The 19,494-nt window shown below is 39.1% G+C and overlaps 1 protein-coding gene across 1 annotated transcript in view; it reads right to left on the bottom strand.

Moving 5' to 3' along the window:
* The window catches only part of ANKFY1 (ankyrin repeat and FYVE domain containing 1), a 76,171-nt gene that overhangs the window by 33,002 nt on the left and 23,675 nt on the right, over positions 1-19,494 (bottom strand). Inside the window, exons 4-7 of the mRNA XM_080922734.1 lie at positions 15,423-15,558; positions 9,001-9,124; positions 7,363-7,512; positions 5,520-5,685 (exon numbers count right to left, since the gene is read on the bottom strand). Coding sequence (XP_080778860.1) covers positions 5,520-5,685; positions 7,363-7,512; positions 9,001-9,124; positions 15,423-15,558 — 576 coding nt within the window. The remainder of the gene's footprint in view (positions 1-5,519; positions 5,686-7,362; positions 7,513-9,000; positions 9,125-15,422; positions 15,559-19,494) is intronic.

Genomic DNA, 19,494 nt, shown 5'->3' with positions numbered 1-19,494 from the left:
AGGCTCTTTTGTCCACCCTTTAATTTCCCATGATGATTTTCCCTGGTTCTTTCCTTGAAGATGCCTTTGCTATCTAACAGTAACAGACTTGGGTGTGAGAGATGGTTGAGTAGTTGCTCTTCTAGAGGACCCCAGTTTGAGTCCCAGCACTAACATGGTGGCTCACAACTGCCAGGAATCTGACATCCTCTTATGGATCCTATGGAGACACACACACACACACACACACACACACACACACACACACACACACACAGTAGTAGGTAGATAGGTAGGTGTGTGGGTGGAAGCAGTTATTTTTCGTAGTGGCCTCCAGGTGGCACCAATTAGCTTCTATCTGGGACTGATCCACCAGTCTTTAAAAATTGGCCTTAAGGCCAGGTAGGGATGATGCACCTTTAATCCTAGCACTTGGGAGACAGAGGCAGGTGGGTCTCTGAGTTTGAGGCCATCTGGTCTACACAGAGAAACCCTGCTCATAAAACAAAACAAACAAAAAACCCCAAACCAATCAAACAACAAAAAGCTGTCCTCACTAAAATATTGAGGAAGAAAACAGATCAACTTCAGTGCTACTGGGTTTCATTTTGACAGGATCTAATTCCAATCAATTTTGATTTCAGAGACTAACCTCTCTAACCAGAGTCCTAGGTCTACTTTTAAAGACAGGCACAAGAAAACCTACAGATGGTTAGATTCAGATGAAAATCATAATAGAAACCATCTTCTATTTATACTTTTTTTTTTCAAAAGACAATGACTGTCTTTCTCTGTAGCCCAGGCTGGCTTCTAATTGGCAGTACTCTCCTGTCTAGCCTCTCAAGTGTTTAAGATTACAGGCAAGAACCACCATACTCAGCTAACATTTTTATGACTTAAGCCTTCTTAAAGAATTACCCAGCTTTAAATCAAATTTACTTTACTGGTTAGACCCAAAAATCAATTCATATTTATAATAATGCATTTAAATGTACTTTAAACCAAAAAAGTCCCTTTAGGAGTTATCAGAAGTTGAATTTAAAAACAATCAGTTCAGAGGGTAAACAAACAAACAATAGCCAGAGACCAAGACAAAGCAGGGAACTGGAAGCCAGGCCCTGGATAAGGTTCTTAGCAACAAGGAAACAAAGCATTCCACACACTTCAACCTGAACATGGCAAGGATGTGCCTCACAGTCAACTGAGTGCTCAGTATGGCTAAAGCCCAGAGTTCAAGCCTTGGCAATAGAAAACCAGTATCTCCCTACTGGAAACGTCCAGTCATTTGCTTTCCTCATTCACCAACAATGCCAGGAAAAATGTGGTGTTAGTGTAATTATTTTCCACATAAAAATATTCCTAACCAATGCTAAACAGTTTTTAAATGCACATGCAATGTTTCTTTCAGTTTTATGACAGGTTTAATTAGGGAAAAACATATTAATAGTACTCATTTTAAAATTTACTACAAGTAATTGGTCAGAAGAGGCCCATTTAGGAAACCTATTGATCTATGTGGGTTATTTTTAGGTTTTTTTAGTAGTGTAAAAACTAGAATTGTTATAAAAGGATTCATCGTCTTGCTTAGGTCAGACTAATCAAAGGAGACGATAACACTGCCTTATGTGGGTCTCCTAGGCCTCATAGACATTAACACCACCAAATTCTTCTGACGGGTGCACTTGCTTGGTAGGATGTCCACTAATATTACAATTCTAATGTGCATCTTGAAGTAGACTTCATTCATATTTTAATGAACCCCCATTAATGAATTTAATTAATGAACCACCACTCATTAATGAATTTAAAAGCAAGGTCAATAGAAAGCTTAAAGGTAGCACTCATATATTTGGGTAAAGCCAACCAAGTAACATCAAACTGAAGAAGGCAATGTCAAGTAATTCCTCAGAAGGATGTGATAGCACACACCTAAAATCCAGAACACAGGCGGCAGAGGCAGGAGGAGCACTGCAGGTCTGGGACCAGACTCTACCATGTAGTGTTCTAAGAGAGCCAGTGTTTCAGTGGGACCTCAAGAAAAAGACAGTTCCCTACAGGGTCGGACTTTGGCATTCCAATGCTCAGGCAAGGTAAAGACTACTGTGTTTATCAGTCAACATGTAGTCATTAAATGAGGAACATCCCAATCCTGTCTCACTGTGCTAACAGCCTGGTAAAGCAGAAAGCTCCCTTTTCATTTTATAAACAAGAAAAGATAACTGTATGGACAAGTGACTGTCAAAGCAACAAAAGGCAGGGTTCCAGCCAGCCTGTGCTCTGTCCACCATAGCGCGCTGCGCTCTCCAGAGTTGGCTATATTCATACTATTTCACAAACTGAGAATGAAAGATTAAGTCACCCTATAACACCCACCAACACTATCTTGGCAATTCCTGTAGCTAAGCAATCACCCAAATATTTAGTAACTCACCAGAGATATTCTTTCATGAAATGTAAGAATTCAGCTCCCAAAGAAAGGAATTTTTTTTTTTTTGGTTTTTGCTTTTTTTAGTAACAAGTGAATCTGTTTCCAAAATAAACACTTCAGACACTAAACAGTGTGGGAAAGAACAATTCCCTATGGAGTAGAAACTTTCCCCAGTGAACAGAAACCCAGAGAGCTAAGTGTTATGTGTGCTTGGAAAAACACATCTGCTGTCCACAGTGACTTGTTCAAGGATTCCCTACCCAGTGATGAGTAAAACTTTCCTCTCTATTAGCCAAGCTCAACCCTCTACATAGTTCAAAAGGATATTTATACTAACACCTTTGCCACAAAGGAGAGAGAGCTGCAGTTGCACACCACCAGCATTCACACAGTACATCCTGCTAAGGGACAGCACTGTGCCTGATAGCACAGCAGTGTCATCTGTTGATGAACGTCCATTTTCTGGCCATCATGCATAATGCAAACACAAACATACAAATACCTCTGTGGTATGCTAACAGAGAGATTTCCACCTGTATTCCAAGAGTGACACCAACTATTGTTTTTTGAGAAATCTCCACATTGGTTTTTCATAGTGGCTATACAAGTTTTACATTCTCACAAACAACAATAAACAGAATTTAGGAGGCAAAGGCAGGCCTCTGAGTTCACAGTCAACTGGTCTACATAATGAGACTTTGTCTCAAAACTTAAAACAAAAAAGAAAACAGAATTCCCCTTTCTCTATGTCCTCAATAGCACCTATGAGGATTTTTAAAAAAGATTTATTTATATCTTTTGAAATTTACTTTCCAGAGTCAGTTCTGTCCTTCCACCATGAGTCTTGAGAATCAAACTGGATCAACAGGTTTGGCAGCATGTCCTTGACCCACTGACCATCTCTTGGCCCTGTCACTTGTTTTCCTAAAGACAATCATTCTGAACTGGAATGACACAGTCTCAAAGCACTTTTAATGTGTATTTTCCTGGTGGGTGAGGATGTAGTACACTTTGAAGTTTTATTTACTATTTGTAAATAAAATTTTTTCTTGAGAGCTGACAATTTAGCTTATTTATTAATTGGATATGTTTTTGAAAGTGTTGAATTTCTGCAATTCTTTACATCTACTGAATATCAGCCATCTGATATGTAACCTGCCAAGGCATTTTCCCACTATCTCGTTTCTCTGGTGACTGTTTTCTTTGTTGCTCAGAAGTTTCATTTTGATTTTGAGGATTATTTCCTTGCTAGTAAGGCATTGTTCAGAAAACCCCTACCTATAACTCTATCTTGAGGAATTTTAACTATTCCTCTTTCCTCTAGGACAATGGTTCTCAACCATTCTAATGTCATGGCCTTTTAATATAGTTCATGTTGTGGTGACCCCCAACCATAAAATTATTTCATTACTACTTCATAACTGTAATTTTGCTATTCTTATAATTTTAATGGCACATGGCTGTTGGCAAGTTCAATAAGCACTCTTTGCCACTGAGCATTCTCTCCAGCCCCTCCAACATATGTTTTTGACAGAGTTCTCAAAATTGGATTGCTATACCTATATAAACTTATTTCTGAGTCCTTTTTTAAAAATGTTTGTTTATTTATTTATTATATATGAGTACACTGTAGCTGTCATTAGACACACCAGAAGAGAGTATCAGATCTCAACAGATGGCTGTGAGCCATCATATGGTTGCTGGGAATTGAACTCAGAACCTCTGGAAGAACAGACAGTGCTCTTAACCACTGAGCCATCTCTCCAGCTTCCTTTCTTTCTTTCTTTCTTTTTTTTTTTTGGTTTTTTGAGATATAATTTCTCTGTGTAGCCTTGGCTGTCCTCTAATTCATTCGGTAGACCAAGCTGGTCTTAAACTCAGAGATCCGCTTGCCTCCGTCTCCCAGAGTACTAGGATTAAAAGTGTTCAACACTACCATCATACAGACTGATCTCATTTTTTAATTTTGTCAGTCTACAAGCATGCTCTGGGGTCAGCAGTACAAGGAAGGAAGGAAGGAAGGGAGGGAGGGAGGGAGGGAGGGAGGAAAGAAAGAAAAGAAAAGAAAGAAAGAAAGAAAGAAAGACAGACAGAGAGAGAGAGAGAGAGAGAGAGAGAGGGAGAGAGAGAGAGACTTGATGTGTTATGAGAATTCTGAAATTTTGGTTTCTTTAAAAACACAGAAATATTAGAAGAACGTGCTATTTTAATCTCAGGTATGGAGCTGTAGGGCTGCAGACTGTCAGCAGCAGCTGACTATGATTTGCCTCATGTTCTAGCAGAGGCATGGTTTTGCCAGCTGCAACTAGTTTCTGTGATTGTGTGACATTTGAAATTCTGGGAAGTTTTCAGAGAATATATTAATGCTATAGTCCCAGGAGGCAGAGTTGGTAGTTGGTGATCATTCAGGAAGGTTGTTTGTGATTTGTTAGTAATTGTGCTCAAAGAAGAAAAAAAATAGATTCAGATCCGCCCCCCCCCCCTTTTTTCCCCTTCTATCTAGAAATAGGGGATAAAATTTGGGGAAGATATGGGTAGAAAAAAAGAATCCACAAAGTAGCAAAGACTGGCTATACTGATGTGTGTCTGTGCGGGTGAAGTCATGTGTGTGCCTAGAGAACCAGAAGAGTGTTTCAGAACCTCTGGGGCTGGGATTAAGAGCAGTTGTTAATCAACTTACTGGGAACTAAGTCCTCTGCAAGAACTGCCAGCAAGTATTCTCAAACTACTAATTCCAAAGATCTCTTTTTGTTTGTTTGGTATGGTTGTATTTTTGTTGTTGTTGAGACAGGATCTCTTTATGTAGTCCTGGTTATCCTAGAACTCATTGTATAGACCCCCACTGGCTTTGAACTCATAAAAATTGTGGCTCCATAAGTACTTCTTAAAGGTCACTTGTCTACTCTCTTTTCCTTAGGTTCTGGTGGCACTACGGGCATTCACACTGACAAAGCCAATAGATTTCAGCCCTCTGACCCAACAATCACAAGTTCTAAGTCATGCAAACTGAACATACAGACTCAAGGTCTTTTGAGAATTCCTGGAACTGAGCTTCAAAACTATAAATATGAAAATTATATTGCATACAGAGAAAAATGTAAATTTTTTTTACCTCTTTGGATCCCTTTATGTAATAAGCTCCAGCCATTCTTGTCTACCATATCCACATCAGCTTTATGACTAACTAGAGTGGTGGCAATACTCTCTAGTCGCCGTGAAAGAGCCAGATCTAAAGCAAGATCTCCATTATGATCCGTTTCATTAAGCTTCCCAGGTAGCTGTACAGAGAAATTTAGAAACAGCACTCAAGACAGTAGAAAATACAACCTCTGCTTATTTCTCCCAACTGACCAACTTCCCTTTGAAACAGGTCTCAATATGTAGACCAGGCTGGTCTCAAACTCACAGAAATGGCCTGTCTCCTAAAAAGGTGTATGTCACCACACCTCTTACACAAGTGCCAATTCTAATGCTATGGCATTACTTAATAGCCCAAATTCAATTTCATTCACAGACTGCTACTGGACCTCCTGAGAACACTTGCTTTCAGCATCATACAAACAATAGTGATTAGTAAGCAGATTTCAACAACATGGAAAGTGATTAAGGACCAAAGTAAAAATGTAGACAGTACTGGAGTGGGGAAGGAGGAGAGGATGGAGAGGGAATGACAAAGTGTTAAAGCTGGGCAATGGTGGCACACACCTTTAATCCCAGCACTCAGGAGGCAGAGCCAGATGAATCTGAGTTTGAGGCAAGCCTGGTTCATACAGTGAGTTCCAGTAGGGCCTGGAGAAACTGTCTTGAAAAACCAAATAAAAAAGCAAATACTTTCACGAAAAGAGGTTTAACAGAGTACTCTAGCAGTTTAATGTCTCCTTACACACTAACACCCCATGATAAAGCATACTTCCATCTGAATTATTTTGAAAGCACTGTGGTGTGCAGTAATGCCTCCCTTCCCACTCTCCAAATATTCATGCCCTAATTATCAGATAACATGAGCATGTCAACTAATGTGGCAAAAAGTACCTTTGCAGACGTGATTAAGGCAAAGTGCCCAGAGCTAGGAAGAATCCTGGACCAGCCCACAGGGCCCCACCTTATAACAAAATTCGTTCTTGAATGAATCAGAATGTAGAAGAATAGGTCATTAAGAGGTAAAATTAGGACTTGACCTGTCACTGCTGCTTTAAAGATGGAAGCGATGATACTTTGAAGCTAAGGATTGTAGGACAACTTCAAGCTGAGTTAATACTCAGCTCACAAGAAAACAAAGGAAAATAAATCCACTTCCTCTTATGTGAGCAGGAAATAGATTCTTCTTCACAGCTCCATAAATGACTACATACAGCCTACTAACAACTTGCTTTTAACCTTGTGACTTCTGGCTTGGACCTCTAATTGGCAAACTGTCAAATAATAAACTGATGTGTTTTTGTTGTTGTTCTAAACCATATTATTTTATGTGCATGAGTGTTTTGCCTAAATGTAGTGTGTAGACCATATGTGTGGCCGATGCCTGCAGAAGTCAGAAGAGGGTGTTGTTGGATTCCTGGGAATGGAGTTACAGTAGGTCATGAGCTGCCATTTGGGTGTTGAGAACCAAACCTGAGTCCTCTGCAAAAGCAGGAAGTGCTCTCAACTAGCCCAGAATATGTGTTGGTTTAGGCTACTAAATTTATGGGAACTAGTTTTGGAAAGAAAGAAAAACAAAGTTGGGGACCTGAAGTCAGGTACTGCTATGACTGCCCTTTAGAAATGGGAATGTGGCTTTGGATTAGACGAAGACTGGCAAATTCTTACGAGCAGAACAGAAAGTGCCCAAAAGTATCCTGTACATATTAAAAATACCTTCACAGAATGTCCAGTGGTGGTGCTGATTGAAGCAGGAAATGGGGATAACATTAAAGTTTGGTAAGAGAGAGGAAAAACTGGAGATGATTCTATAATACCTGGGAATCCATTTCAATCAGATAAAGGAAGACCACATCCTCTCTCTCCACTTTGATGGCTTTATGTAATGGGTACTCTGTCTTGGATTTGATCATTTTGTACAACAACTGAGCACTCAGGCTACTGAAGTCCTCTTTTCGCAAGTCATCCTAAGGATTAAAAACAATGAAAAGTGTTAATAACAACTGTCACCTATTAAGCCCTTAACATGTGTCAGAGACTTAACAATTTCCAACTAATTCCATCTTTGCTTCCTTTGCAGACAAAGAACATGAATCCTACAGAAACTAGAGACACACACAAGTCTGACTAGTCAGGATCTGTATTTAAGAGGCACTTGCCACCACACTCTACCCATCACAGCACTGCTGGGCCCCAGAGTGACAGCTAAATGTCAACTCTGACCTTCAGTTGGAACCAAGCAATGGAGAAGACCCACCATGTGTTTGGAGTTCTTTCCTACTAAGCCTGTATCAATGGCGATTTCAAAACAAATCAGAACTGTGACAACAATTCACCAAGTCACATCTGTCCTCAACTGCTGCCCCATCAGGAAGGAAAGGTTGCCGCTGTGTCAACTCTTTAAGGCTAGTTTCCAGCAGGTATAGCAGCACATGCCTTTAATCCCACCGGTCAAGAGGCTAAGGCAGGGTGTTTGCCTTAAGTTTAAGGTCAGTCTGAGATACACAGTGGGTATCAACCCCACTTTTCTAGTGGTATCAGAATTAAATTGAGGGTTTCATGCATGCTAGGCCAACACTGTACCACTGAGCAGCATTCCCTACCCTATACATTTTTTGAGAAAGGGTCTTGTTCAGTTTTTTAGGTTAGTCTTGAACTTACTTTGCAGTTTAGACAGACCATGGATTCAATATCCTCCTGCCTTAGCCCCTGAAGTAGTTGGGGTTACAAATCCATGGCACTAAGCATACACAGGCCAGTTCCATTAGAAATCTCTCCTTAGAATTTTAAGGTTCCTCCCATAAAAACTGTATATAAAAACAATCATAGAAGCTAGTTCATAAAACATTGATTGCTTTATTTATTTAATGTAAAAAAAAAACACAAAACAAACTCAGTTTGTACACCCTGTGCTTGGGAGAAAACAGGGGAATCCCTGGGGATTCACTGGCCTGCTAACCGCATGCAATCAGTGAAATATAGGCCAGTGAGAGATCCTGCCTCAAAATATGGTGGATGGTACTTGAGTAACCCACCCGAAGTTGTTCTTTGGCCTCTATAACCACATATGTACACTTGTACACACATAGAAAAGTATAAAACAAACCATAACAAAGAAATGTAAAGCCTGTTATTTATGATGAAAACCCAAGAAGTGAAGCAGTGGAGAAAGCTCTGTCATGGGCAGCTGACTGCTGGGTTACAGATTCTCCAGGATAATGCTAAAGGCAGGTGTTCTTGATGTCTGTTCCTGAACCTTAGTCACTTCTGTTTGCTCCACTCTAGACCCTCAGAACACTTTCAGAACTGAAAAGGCCTCACAGATCATCTAACCCAACAGCTTACTTTTCAAGCAAACAGCAATGCCTAGGTCTTAGAGAGGTGACTGTGGAAGCAGGGTTTACACTGGGATCTTGGGCTGCCAGTGTGAGGGCTCCACACAATCTCTTACTTACCCAGTGACTTGCAATAATTTCTGCACAATAGTTCATCAGTGTGCTTGCATTTAATTCCTCTGCAGTTTGATAGAAGCGAATACAGTTCCTAACATTCACCAGAGACATAACACCCTTCTCACATCTGTAAGAGATTATTCATTAATGATGAACAGGATTAGCAAGGCAAGTACATTAATAAATAAACCAAAGACAATGACTGCTACTCTAGCTATGTCTAGTAAAACTAAGGAGTAAGGCTGAGCACTGTATTTAATAAGGAAGTATGGCTAGGCTGCTGTATTTTATGTGTGTATTTTTACTTATTAATATAAATTTTTATTATTTTACTAAAACTAGTCATACACATTTCATTTTTGAGATGGGGTATCTCACTATGTAGCCAAGGCTAGCTGTGAAGTCAGGCTCCTATTGCCTAAGCTTGGCTTACACTGTTCTTTGAAGTCTTGTACTAGATACACTGTTTTGAGCAAATTGAAAATAACCTGCAAAAAAAAAAAAAAACAAAAAACAAAAAACAAAAAAAAAAAAAAACCTATGAAGCTTAAAACTTCAAGTGCTTTAAAAGCAATCACAAGAAACCCATTGATCATATGCACAGATCGTTTTAAAATCAAACATAAAACAGACTGGCTTCAGTTCTTCAGCACTGAAATGTATGGAATATGCCTGCAGATTCCAGACAACTCTATTATTGTTCTCAAAGCTCCAAATATGAGGGTCTATGCTTAATAAATATCTCAAGCTGAAGGGGTTTTCAACCCCATAGGAAGAACAACAATATCAACCAACCAGACCCCCCCCCCAGAGCTCTCAGAGTCTAAACCACCAACCAAAGAGTACACATGGAGGGACCCATGGCTCCAGCCACATATGTAGCAGAAGATGACCTTATCAGGCATCAATGAGAGGAGAAGCCCTTGGCCCTGTGAAGGCTCAATGCACCAGTGTAGGGGAATGCCAGGGTGGGGAGGTAGAGGGAGTGGTAGCTGGGTGGGGGAACACTCTCATAGGGGCAGAGAGAGGGGGGAGGGGATAGGGGATTCCAGAGAGGAAACCAAAAAAGATAACATCTGAAATGTAAGTAAAGAAACTACCAAACAAACAAACAAACAAACAAAATCCTCAAAAGTCCTCCCAAAAGATAAATTTGTATTTTGTATAAATTATAATTAAGAGGGCTGGAGAGATAGCTCAGAGGTTGGGAGCACTGGCTGTTCTTCCAGAGGACCTGGATTTGGTTCACAGTATTCACATGTAAGTTTACCGCCATCTAACTTCAGTTCTAGGTGATCCAGTGCTCTCTTCAGACCTTCATGGGTACTGCATGTACATGGTGCATGATATACATGTAGCCTAAACATTTATACAATGATGATGATGATTAAAATAAGTGAGTAAATTATAATTCAGGGACTAGAAAACTGGACAGTGGCAGAATGTTTGTCAAGGCTGTATGTGTATTTGGGAAGCTCTGGGTTCAATCCCTAGTAACACTGGGGCTGGGAGGTGAAAGGGTAGGGAGTGTGTGTATGGATTTAATAGACAGCCCAGTAGCTAAGAATAATTGTTCTTCTAAAGAACCTCAGGTTGTTTCCCAGCACAGCTGCCGATGAGTCTAGTTGTAAGGAATCTGATGTTCTCTTTTTGCCCTCTCCAGGCATCAACTCCCCCCCCACACACAGAAGTTTTACAAATAAACTAACTACAATTCAATGTAGCTATATTTTAAAGAATATCCAAAACTGATATATAAGGTAGTAAAACAATTATGAGTCAGTAAAACAATCTAGTATTCAAGAGGCTGTAGATTCAATCCTCAGTACCACACACACATACAAATCAAACCATGCTAAAAGAAAATTGGGAACAGTGTGTATCCCCACAAAGCCAGGCAACAAAACATGATGAATAACAGACTAACAAGAGGATATCAACTACATCCCTTGTAGTACAAAGTTGTCTCCACATCCTAGCATAGAAAATAAAGAGATTAGTCTACGACAGAATTCCTGGAAATCTTATTGTGCCTTCCACAGTGTAAGGCCTATTGAGAAAGGAGGCTACACAGTCCTTCAAATCAGATTCAACTCAAAGGGGAGCCACAGATGCCCAGTGGTGGCCTAGTCATAGGCCCTGGTATCTACCACTTCTCCTTTCCTACAGCCTCAACAAAAGCTTTCACTTCACAGAGCAGAACTTAGTGATGAGAAAAAAATGAAGTCTCTGCGCTCCTGTCTCACCTTATGTGGCATGAGAATGGTACCTTAAAGATGTAGGGATTCCATGAGTTTCAAGATGCAGTCAGCAGTGCAGGAGACACTCGAAGGTGTGCTTGTACTTATGTTTCCTACTGCTCAACTCACCCCTTTCTAAAGCCCAACATCCTTTTCCTGAAGGAAAATGGACATTGCAAACCTTAACAGCTAATATTAACAGAGTTTAATACTACTGTAAATAACTCAGTAGCAGATAGTTTTTAATCTCAGTAGATGAGCATTAGGTAACAGAAGTAGAGAAGGACCACAAGAGTTAAGAGAGGTAGGAAAGGGGAGGGCAGTGGGGGAGACCATGAATGGAAGAGTGGAGACAGACACAGTGGGACAGACCTGGAAATAAGAAAGCAAAATTTCAACCTTACAAGTTAAGAGTAGGCGAGGAACAAGAAAACAGCTATTTTTCCATCAATAGGAACTGGTAACTATTTTATCTGTCTTTAAGAAGCACCTCTCCCAGGGCACTTTTAGGGCCAGTTGTGGTGCACACCTTCAATCCCAGTACATGATAGGTAGAGGCAGCCAAGCCAAGGCTACACATTAGACCTTGCCTCAATTCCCCCCAAATTATTCATTCATACATTTAGTGTGTGTGTATGTGTGTGTGTGTGTGTGTGTGTGTGTGTGTGTGTGTATCAAACTCAGGTTATCAGGTTTATGTAGCAAGGATTTTTACCTACTGAGCAATCTCACCAACTCTTCCAAAGCATTTTTAAAAGAAGTTAAAATGGGTATGTAAACACATTAAGTTTACAATGTGTTACTTAATTAAGAATGCATGTTTCAGACACTATTGATGCACAGCTTTGATCCTGGCACTTTGGAGGTAGAGGCAGTAAGATCTCTGTTGAGTTCAAGGGCTATATAAAAAACCCTGTCTCAAAATTAAATAAAACAACACAGAAACAAAAATAAAAGAAATGAAAACATACCTCAAATCTCAATATTTGGGAGGCTGAGGCAAGGAGGCTTGGAACAAGAGTTCTAAAAAAATCCTTGGATACAAGATGAATACCAAGTAGCATTGGCTATAATGTATTACATTAGGTCAAAAACTAAAACTATATTCCCAAACCTTAGTTTTCTAGACCACTAAAGTCTCCAAGTACACTGCAAACCACAACAAAGGGTAACAAAGTTATTGTGACCTGACCACAGCTATGGAGTTAAGTGTTCCAGAAAACTGCCCTGTATGATAGTCTTGCTATACCAGTGTCCTAGCAGCAGGTGGCCCACCTCATAGGACTGCAAGGATTCCAGATCACATTTGCAGAGCACTTACTTTACACACTTGAACAGACAGTGGCCTGGACTCTTGTAAATTATAGTCTTCCTTCTTACTGCCAAGGGACTTGAACACTGTTATAACAACGGATGTTTTCTTAGAAATTATAGTTCATTTTCACTCATTTAGATCCCCTGAGGGCCATCTGCCATACGGATAGACTATAACTAGTAACTGACATGATTTATATAAAAGAATACATTTCTTTGCTTTTCTTTCTTTTTTTTTGAGACAGGGCTTTTCAGCCCTGTTTATCCAAGAACTCACTCTGTAGACCTCACAGAGATCCACCTGCCTCTGCCTCCCAAGTTGGTGAGATTAATGGCATATGCCAACACTGCCTGGCAAAAACATATAATTTCATTAAGTTCTCAGCTCAAAGTTTATATTTAAAAAGTAGCAAGGCAGGCAGGCCACTTTTCTGCTAGAGGAAAATTATTGTTATTAGTATATTTTTATAATTTGATATCCACAAAGCATACAAAAGCACAAAGCAATCTACCTTGTTTTTTTTTTTTTTTTCAAACAGTAGCTCACCATATATAACTCTGGTTACCCTGGCTCTCTTTGTGGACTAGACTATATACTCAAACTCAGAGATCCATCTTTCTCTACCTCCAAAGTGCTGGGATTAATGGCATGTGCAACCATGTCCAGCAAAGATTTATTTATTCATTATTCTTATGTGCATGTCTGTCTATGTGAGTCCATGTGCTTTCAAAAGCCCCACAAGGCCAGGAAAGGGATCAGAACCCTAGAAAATGGAGTCAAAAGCTACTCTGAGCTCCTGGGAACCAAACCTGAGTCCTCTCCAAGAGCAACAAGAGCTTTTAATCTCTGAGCCATATTTCTAGCCCATACATCCTATTTTTAAATTATAAATCAGGGACCCTACACACTCCTGTATGTTTTTTTTTTTTTTTTCTTTTTTGGTTTTGCTTTGTTTTGTTCGACAGAGTTGTTCTGTAAAGCCTGAGTTCCTTGAGGCAAATCTGATCTTTTCAGTTAGGATGTCTAATTATTATTTCTTTTTCTCTTCTTCATCCTCCTCCTTCTCTGCCTCTTTTTTCTTTGTTCAAGAATACTTAAACTGCTACCAGCACCAACCAACAAAAGCAAACAGCCCACACCACCTTTGGAGCCCTAGCATTTATATCTCTGAAAACTCCCCAGATTTACAAATGTCACACAAACAGAAACTGTCTGCAGCTGGCAAAAATCATACCCCTGCTAGAGCACAAGGCAAATCACAGTCAGCTGCTGTGGACAGCTACTGAATCAGCGCCATATCCCACACCTAGGATTGAAAAAAATAAATTCCTATAATATTTCTCTATTTTTAAAAGAAACCAAAATTCCAAAACTGTCATTACAACCTTCTTTTTGATTAAATTAATTATTAATATTTCCAAACCATCAGGACCTCTCTATCACAGAAATCAGGGCACTGACTTCACACAGAACTGCATGCCAGACCCTGTTAACTATCTAGTGTCATTTCTCTGCCTGAAAGCAGTGGGCACTCTGTGTGTGACCTCATTAAAAGCCACTCATTCCAGTCCTGGTCTCTTCCATACCAGCTCATGAAAAACAACTTAATATCCACAAGCAACAGAACAAATCTGAGCATCTGGTAGTGTTGATAGTCAAGAGGCTTAAGCAATCAATAAAGAATAAACATTTTAATTAAAGGATCCATTATACCAACTACAATTACCTATACCAATCCCAGAACATGTTATTAAAGAAACTTAATAAGCAAGTCTGATATAGTCAATGAGAAAGCTGAGTATATTTGAGGGAAAAGATAAACAGTCTAATTAAAATTAGTATGGATTTATATTTATATATTTCAAAAACTCAATAAACAAATAGTAATTAACTAGAGGACTTCAATAATAAAGTTAGTTGTGCTAATTATCTAATCCTAAATACCTTGGACCTGTCTATGTATAAATTAAGTTTAGATAGTAAAAGAGTTCTCAGGCCCACATCACTTACAGGCAGTTGGAAGGATTCTGTCTATGGATTCCTGTGAGGCTCTGGGGCAATCCTAGTAGAAAACCTCACAGTAAAAAAAGAGCAAGCAGCTCCTGGTAGCCAAGTCTCTCTCTGATCTCCTGGGTAAGGGTAAAAGAGCAACAAATAGACTGAATGAGCAACACATGGTTGGAACCACCCAGGAGAGAGGCCATTTTCCCCCACACACCCAAGAGAATAAAAGGAGATTGTGAAGTACTGTAAAAAGACTACATCAACCACTCTGGCCACCAAGAGCCAGAGCCACAGCATGTGGACAGCATTCTGCTTGGCACCATCTGATAAGCATTTTGTCTCTTACAGCTCTAAAATGCCAACTTTGGAGAAGAACAGAGAAAATGCACTATAAAAACGTACCATGCTAGCTCTTTGGGACCTAAAAAAGCAGCTAACTTCAATGAAGTAAGCCCTTATTTTGATACTGGCTACAAAACCTACTAAACCAAAAAGTACTGAACATTCTCTGGACTAATTTAAGCACTAAAGTGCTTCCAAAAGGGAGTGTCTGACGAAAATGTAATATAATGAAAGGCAAAGTCAAGAATCTGGACACTGGATTCTAATTGTCCATATCCAGTGGTTAATTTACACAATCACATAATCTAAGGTAACAAACAGTAGAAGACAAAGAAAACAACAAACAGCACTGGCAAAATGTAGCTTAGCAGTACTACAAAGCAATAGAGAACCCAGCCTCTCCTACACCACCTTTAAAGAACCCCTAGCAGTTATCACATAGCAAAAGCTGCTATCCTTGAGCTTGGCACAAGTAAGCTTAGCCACCACCTTGCAGGGGCTTGAATACACCTGCTGTGACTTGCCTCTCCCTAAGGAGCTGGAGCTGAAAGCGATTGGCCAGTTTCATCAATTCAGTCAGGAACACATCATCCTCTCTGAACTCTAACTCATCCGTATAGATCCAGCGCAGCATTGTCATTGTCACCTCAGGATTCGCATCTAGTTAGAGAAAGAAAGTAGATGACACACTTAAGCTTTCTAGAAGTAACCTTAAAATCTGTGGTTAGAAAAGTAAATTATGGTACACCTAACTCAAGGGAATATAATGCAACAGGCTCCCATTCGTCAGACCTTAGCACAACTAATGCCATGACAGAAGTGCCATTTAGGCCTCGGAACCTAGCATGTAATGTAGACAGCAACACTTCCCAAAACAAAAACAATGACCTATAGTTCTGGAAAGGTCCCTACATGTATTAACTTTGCTTTCTGGTTTCTGTAATGTAATTCTGCTTCTAACTAACTATTCTTGCTAACTGAGGTATGTCAACACAGGATATGGTTTTTGTGTTTAACTCCCACACTGAGAAAGGCTTGGAACTGCATTCAGATTCCAAATACCCAGTGAAATTATAGTTCCAGGCCTCTTTCCTCTTTCCTCTCTCTCTCTCTCTCTCTCTCTCTCTCTCTCTCTCTCTCTCTCTCTCTCTCTCTCTCTCTCTCTCTCTCTCTCTCCCTCTCTCTCTCACACACACACACACCAAACACCAATGAACATTAAAAAAAAAAAGACAGTCTAGAAAAATGTTAAAAGTTTTGTGTGAGGAAGCAAAAGGGTCAAATTTGTTGAGAAAATATTTGATACATAAGATAAAAAAATTAATGATGTTTTGTTAATATTTTAATATTTATTTTATTTCAGGCAGAGTTTCTCTGTGTAGCTGTGGCTCTCCTGGAACTCTGTAGTCCAGGCTGGCCTCTAACTCACAGAGATCCACCTGCCTCTGCCTCCTGAGTTCTGGGATTAAAGGTGTGCACTCCATGCTCAGCAGAATTTCTAATAAAAGAGCCTATAGATAAAAACAAGAAAATAGATATCTAATAGAAATATGAGCAATGGATATTAATAAGTAATCAAAATAAAAATACCCAATAAGATTTACCAATAACCAAATACATGTTTAAACTATAGTACATTTTTATTGTCTCTCTGACAAAAGGATTTATTTATTTTTGTTTTGCTTTATTTCTGTACTGAGACAGGGTTTCTCTGTTAGAATTTACTCTGCCTCCTCAGTGTGAGGATTAAAGGAGCACCTCTTGGTCTACTTAACTCTCTTTAATCACTTATTTGCAGTACTGTAGATGATAAAGACTTTATTTCATGTGTATGGGTGCTTGGCCTGCATGGATGGCTGTGTACCAATTGCCTTCCTGGTGCCCAGGGAACACCAGAAAAGGATGTTGACTCCCCTGGAACTAGAGTTACAGATGGTTGTATTCCGTCATGTGGTTATTGGGAATCAATCCCAGATTCTCTACAAGAGCAGTCAGAGCACCACTGAGATATCTTCTCTAGTATGTAGCCAAGATTTTTAAAGATTTAAAGATTTGCACAGGAATTACTCACATAAACTGTTACTCTAAGCAAACAATAGGGTAAATACAGGAAGGAAATATGAACTGAGACAAAATGTTTGCTTGTTTGTTTGTTTGTTTTGAGACAAGATCTCTCACTGTGTAGTCTGGGCAAGCCTAGAAACAGCAACATTCTTGCCTTAGCCACTCAAATTTGTGAGATTACTGGTGTATGAGATTACACACTCTGCTTGAGAGCCCCATAGAAAGTTAATAAAAACAATATATACACACAGGAAAATCTGCAACAATTAAGACTATATAAATATATGCAGGACGATGTTATTTACAGAGGTTTAAAAAACTAAGAATATATTTGGTATAATCGCATTTTTGCTTCATGTATTTGAGAGTATAAATGTACCACTGTGTAAATGCATGCATATCTAAATACAATATACATTCATTCAGTTCTGTCTATTCATCAATCAGTCAATCAAAAACCTGAAATGATACATACGAAAATATAAACTTAAGCATAATTCATGACTTTTCTTTTACTTTGATTTTACTGTGAATATATTATTTGTTTAATTTTTAAAGTTAAAAACTATACAGCTACTTGAAGGAAATGTTTATTATAAAAACCATCATTTAAAATATCTAAAACTAGTGCTGAGGATGTGGCTCAGCTAGTAATGATTGCCTAGCATGCAAGAAGCCTTGGGTTAATCCCTAAATGACACAAAATCAGGTGTAGTGGCAAATACCTGTAATATTAACAACTGGGAAGGATCAAGTTCAAGGTCATCTTTGATTATATACTGTCAATTCTAAACCAAGCTGGACTACTTGGTCTTGTCTCAAAAAACAAAACAAAACAAAACAAAACAAAAACCCCAAACAAACGAAAGCCAATCTAACAAACTAACCTATACTGGTATTTCTATGAAATCAGTTCTCAATCAGTAAGAATACAGAAAGCGATGCCCAGAAGACAAGTTAAAGCCACACTCTGCATAAAGGTTGTCCAAGAGTAGTTAGACTCCTAACAGAGTTTAATTCTCAAGTCCAGTCAGGCCCGTGAAGAAAATCGGGGACAGACTCAGCATCTGCACTTTAGCAAAGTCTGTTAAATTATTGTGATGCTCACTGAGGTTTTTGGGAAACTATATTTAATTCTTAGTTATCAAGAACAAATACAGTAAGGATTAGGAATACATTATTAATAACTAGGCAACAACAGATCAGCTTTGATTAACCTTCTATTACAACTATGCACAGTGAGAAGGATGGGTTGAAGGGAGTGAGGCTGACAGATCTGAAAACTTGATGTGCTCAAAGCAGATCACTTAACCACTGCCTGCTACAACAACCAAATAGACAGTAGTGAGGCAAGAATAAACAATGCTGTTTCTTTTTTTCCTTTGTCTTTCTCAGTAATGTAGTAACAATAGTGAATTTTTTTCATTTTGCTTTCTTTTTGATTTTTTTGAGACAAAGTTATGTCAAGGTAGCCCCAGCTAGCCTGGCCTGGAGCTCATAACCCTCCTACCTCAGCCTCCTAAGTACTACATGAATATGCCACCAACCCAGGTTCATTACTATCCCAAGATTTCAGTAAATAGTAGTTCTAAGCTTTAAAGAATTGATAAAGTAGCATAAAAGAAAAAATATATAAATACACATATTCATCAAGAAACACTAAACAATCAGCCTCCTTGATGTAATGGTATTTAGATACTAGATCTGCCTGGTCTTGGTGCACACACATAATCCCAGCACTTGGGACAGTGCTGGATTATATATTATATAATCTAGGCAGGGGGATGACAAGTGGAAGATCAGCCTAAACTATATAGTGAGCTCCAAGCCAGCCTGGGCAGCCTAGCAAGACTCCACCTCAAAATAAACGGTAAGTACGATGGAGCTCTCACTCAGTACTGGAGCGCTTGCCTAGTGTTTGAGAGGCCCCGAAGCACTACATCCAGCAACTGCAGTACATTCTCTTTTAAAATGCATAGTATATTTACTGAAACAGACATACATTGAGTCATAAAACAACAGTGTTCCATGTAGCCCTGACCAGAAAGTCACTGATAATACTCTAAAGTACATTTCATAAGTCTCATAACTGCTGGCATCTAAAGTTTTGATAACTGAAGTGTCAAAAGATGTTAGCCTAGTCTTAAGATCTATCAAGCAAATGTGAATAATTTTCAAATTTGTATTATTTTTGTAGTCTTTGCAAACTATATACCTGTGGAGTAGCTACCATACATTTTGTGAAAAACACTTTCATAATCAAATGGCTCTTGGAAACTATGCTAATTTTATTCTACAGGTGGTTAGAGAGATCCGAAGTTTTAAAAGATTTCATTTTGAGTAAGAAAAGTCACAGCTGAGTGTGCTCACAAGGACTGAAGAAGCCTCACAGTGAAGACCTTCCTTACAGGCATTTTCATTCTAGCTGTGAATGGCGTGCACCCACGCATCTGTATTTATGCTTCTTGATTTGTGCTTATAAAGGAGAATTAAAAGCTTCAAGTTAAACCTTAGAAATTATCATAAAGATAA

The sequence above is a fragment of the Micromys minutus genome (assembly GCF_963924665.1).
Source record: "Micromys minutus genome assembly, chromosome: 10".
In the NCBI taxonomy this organism is placed as follows: domain Eukaryota; kingdom Metazoa; phylum Chordata; class Mammalia; order Rodentia; family Muridae; genus Micromys; species Micromys minutus.
This window is presented reverse-complemented; position numbering and strand designations above follow the sequence as displayed.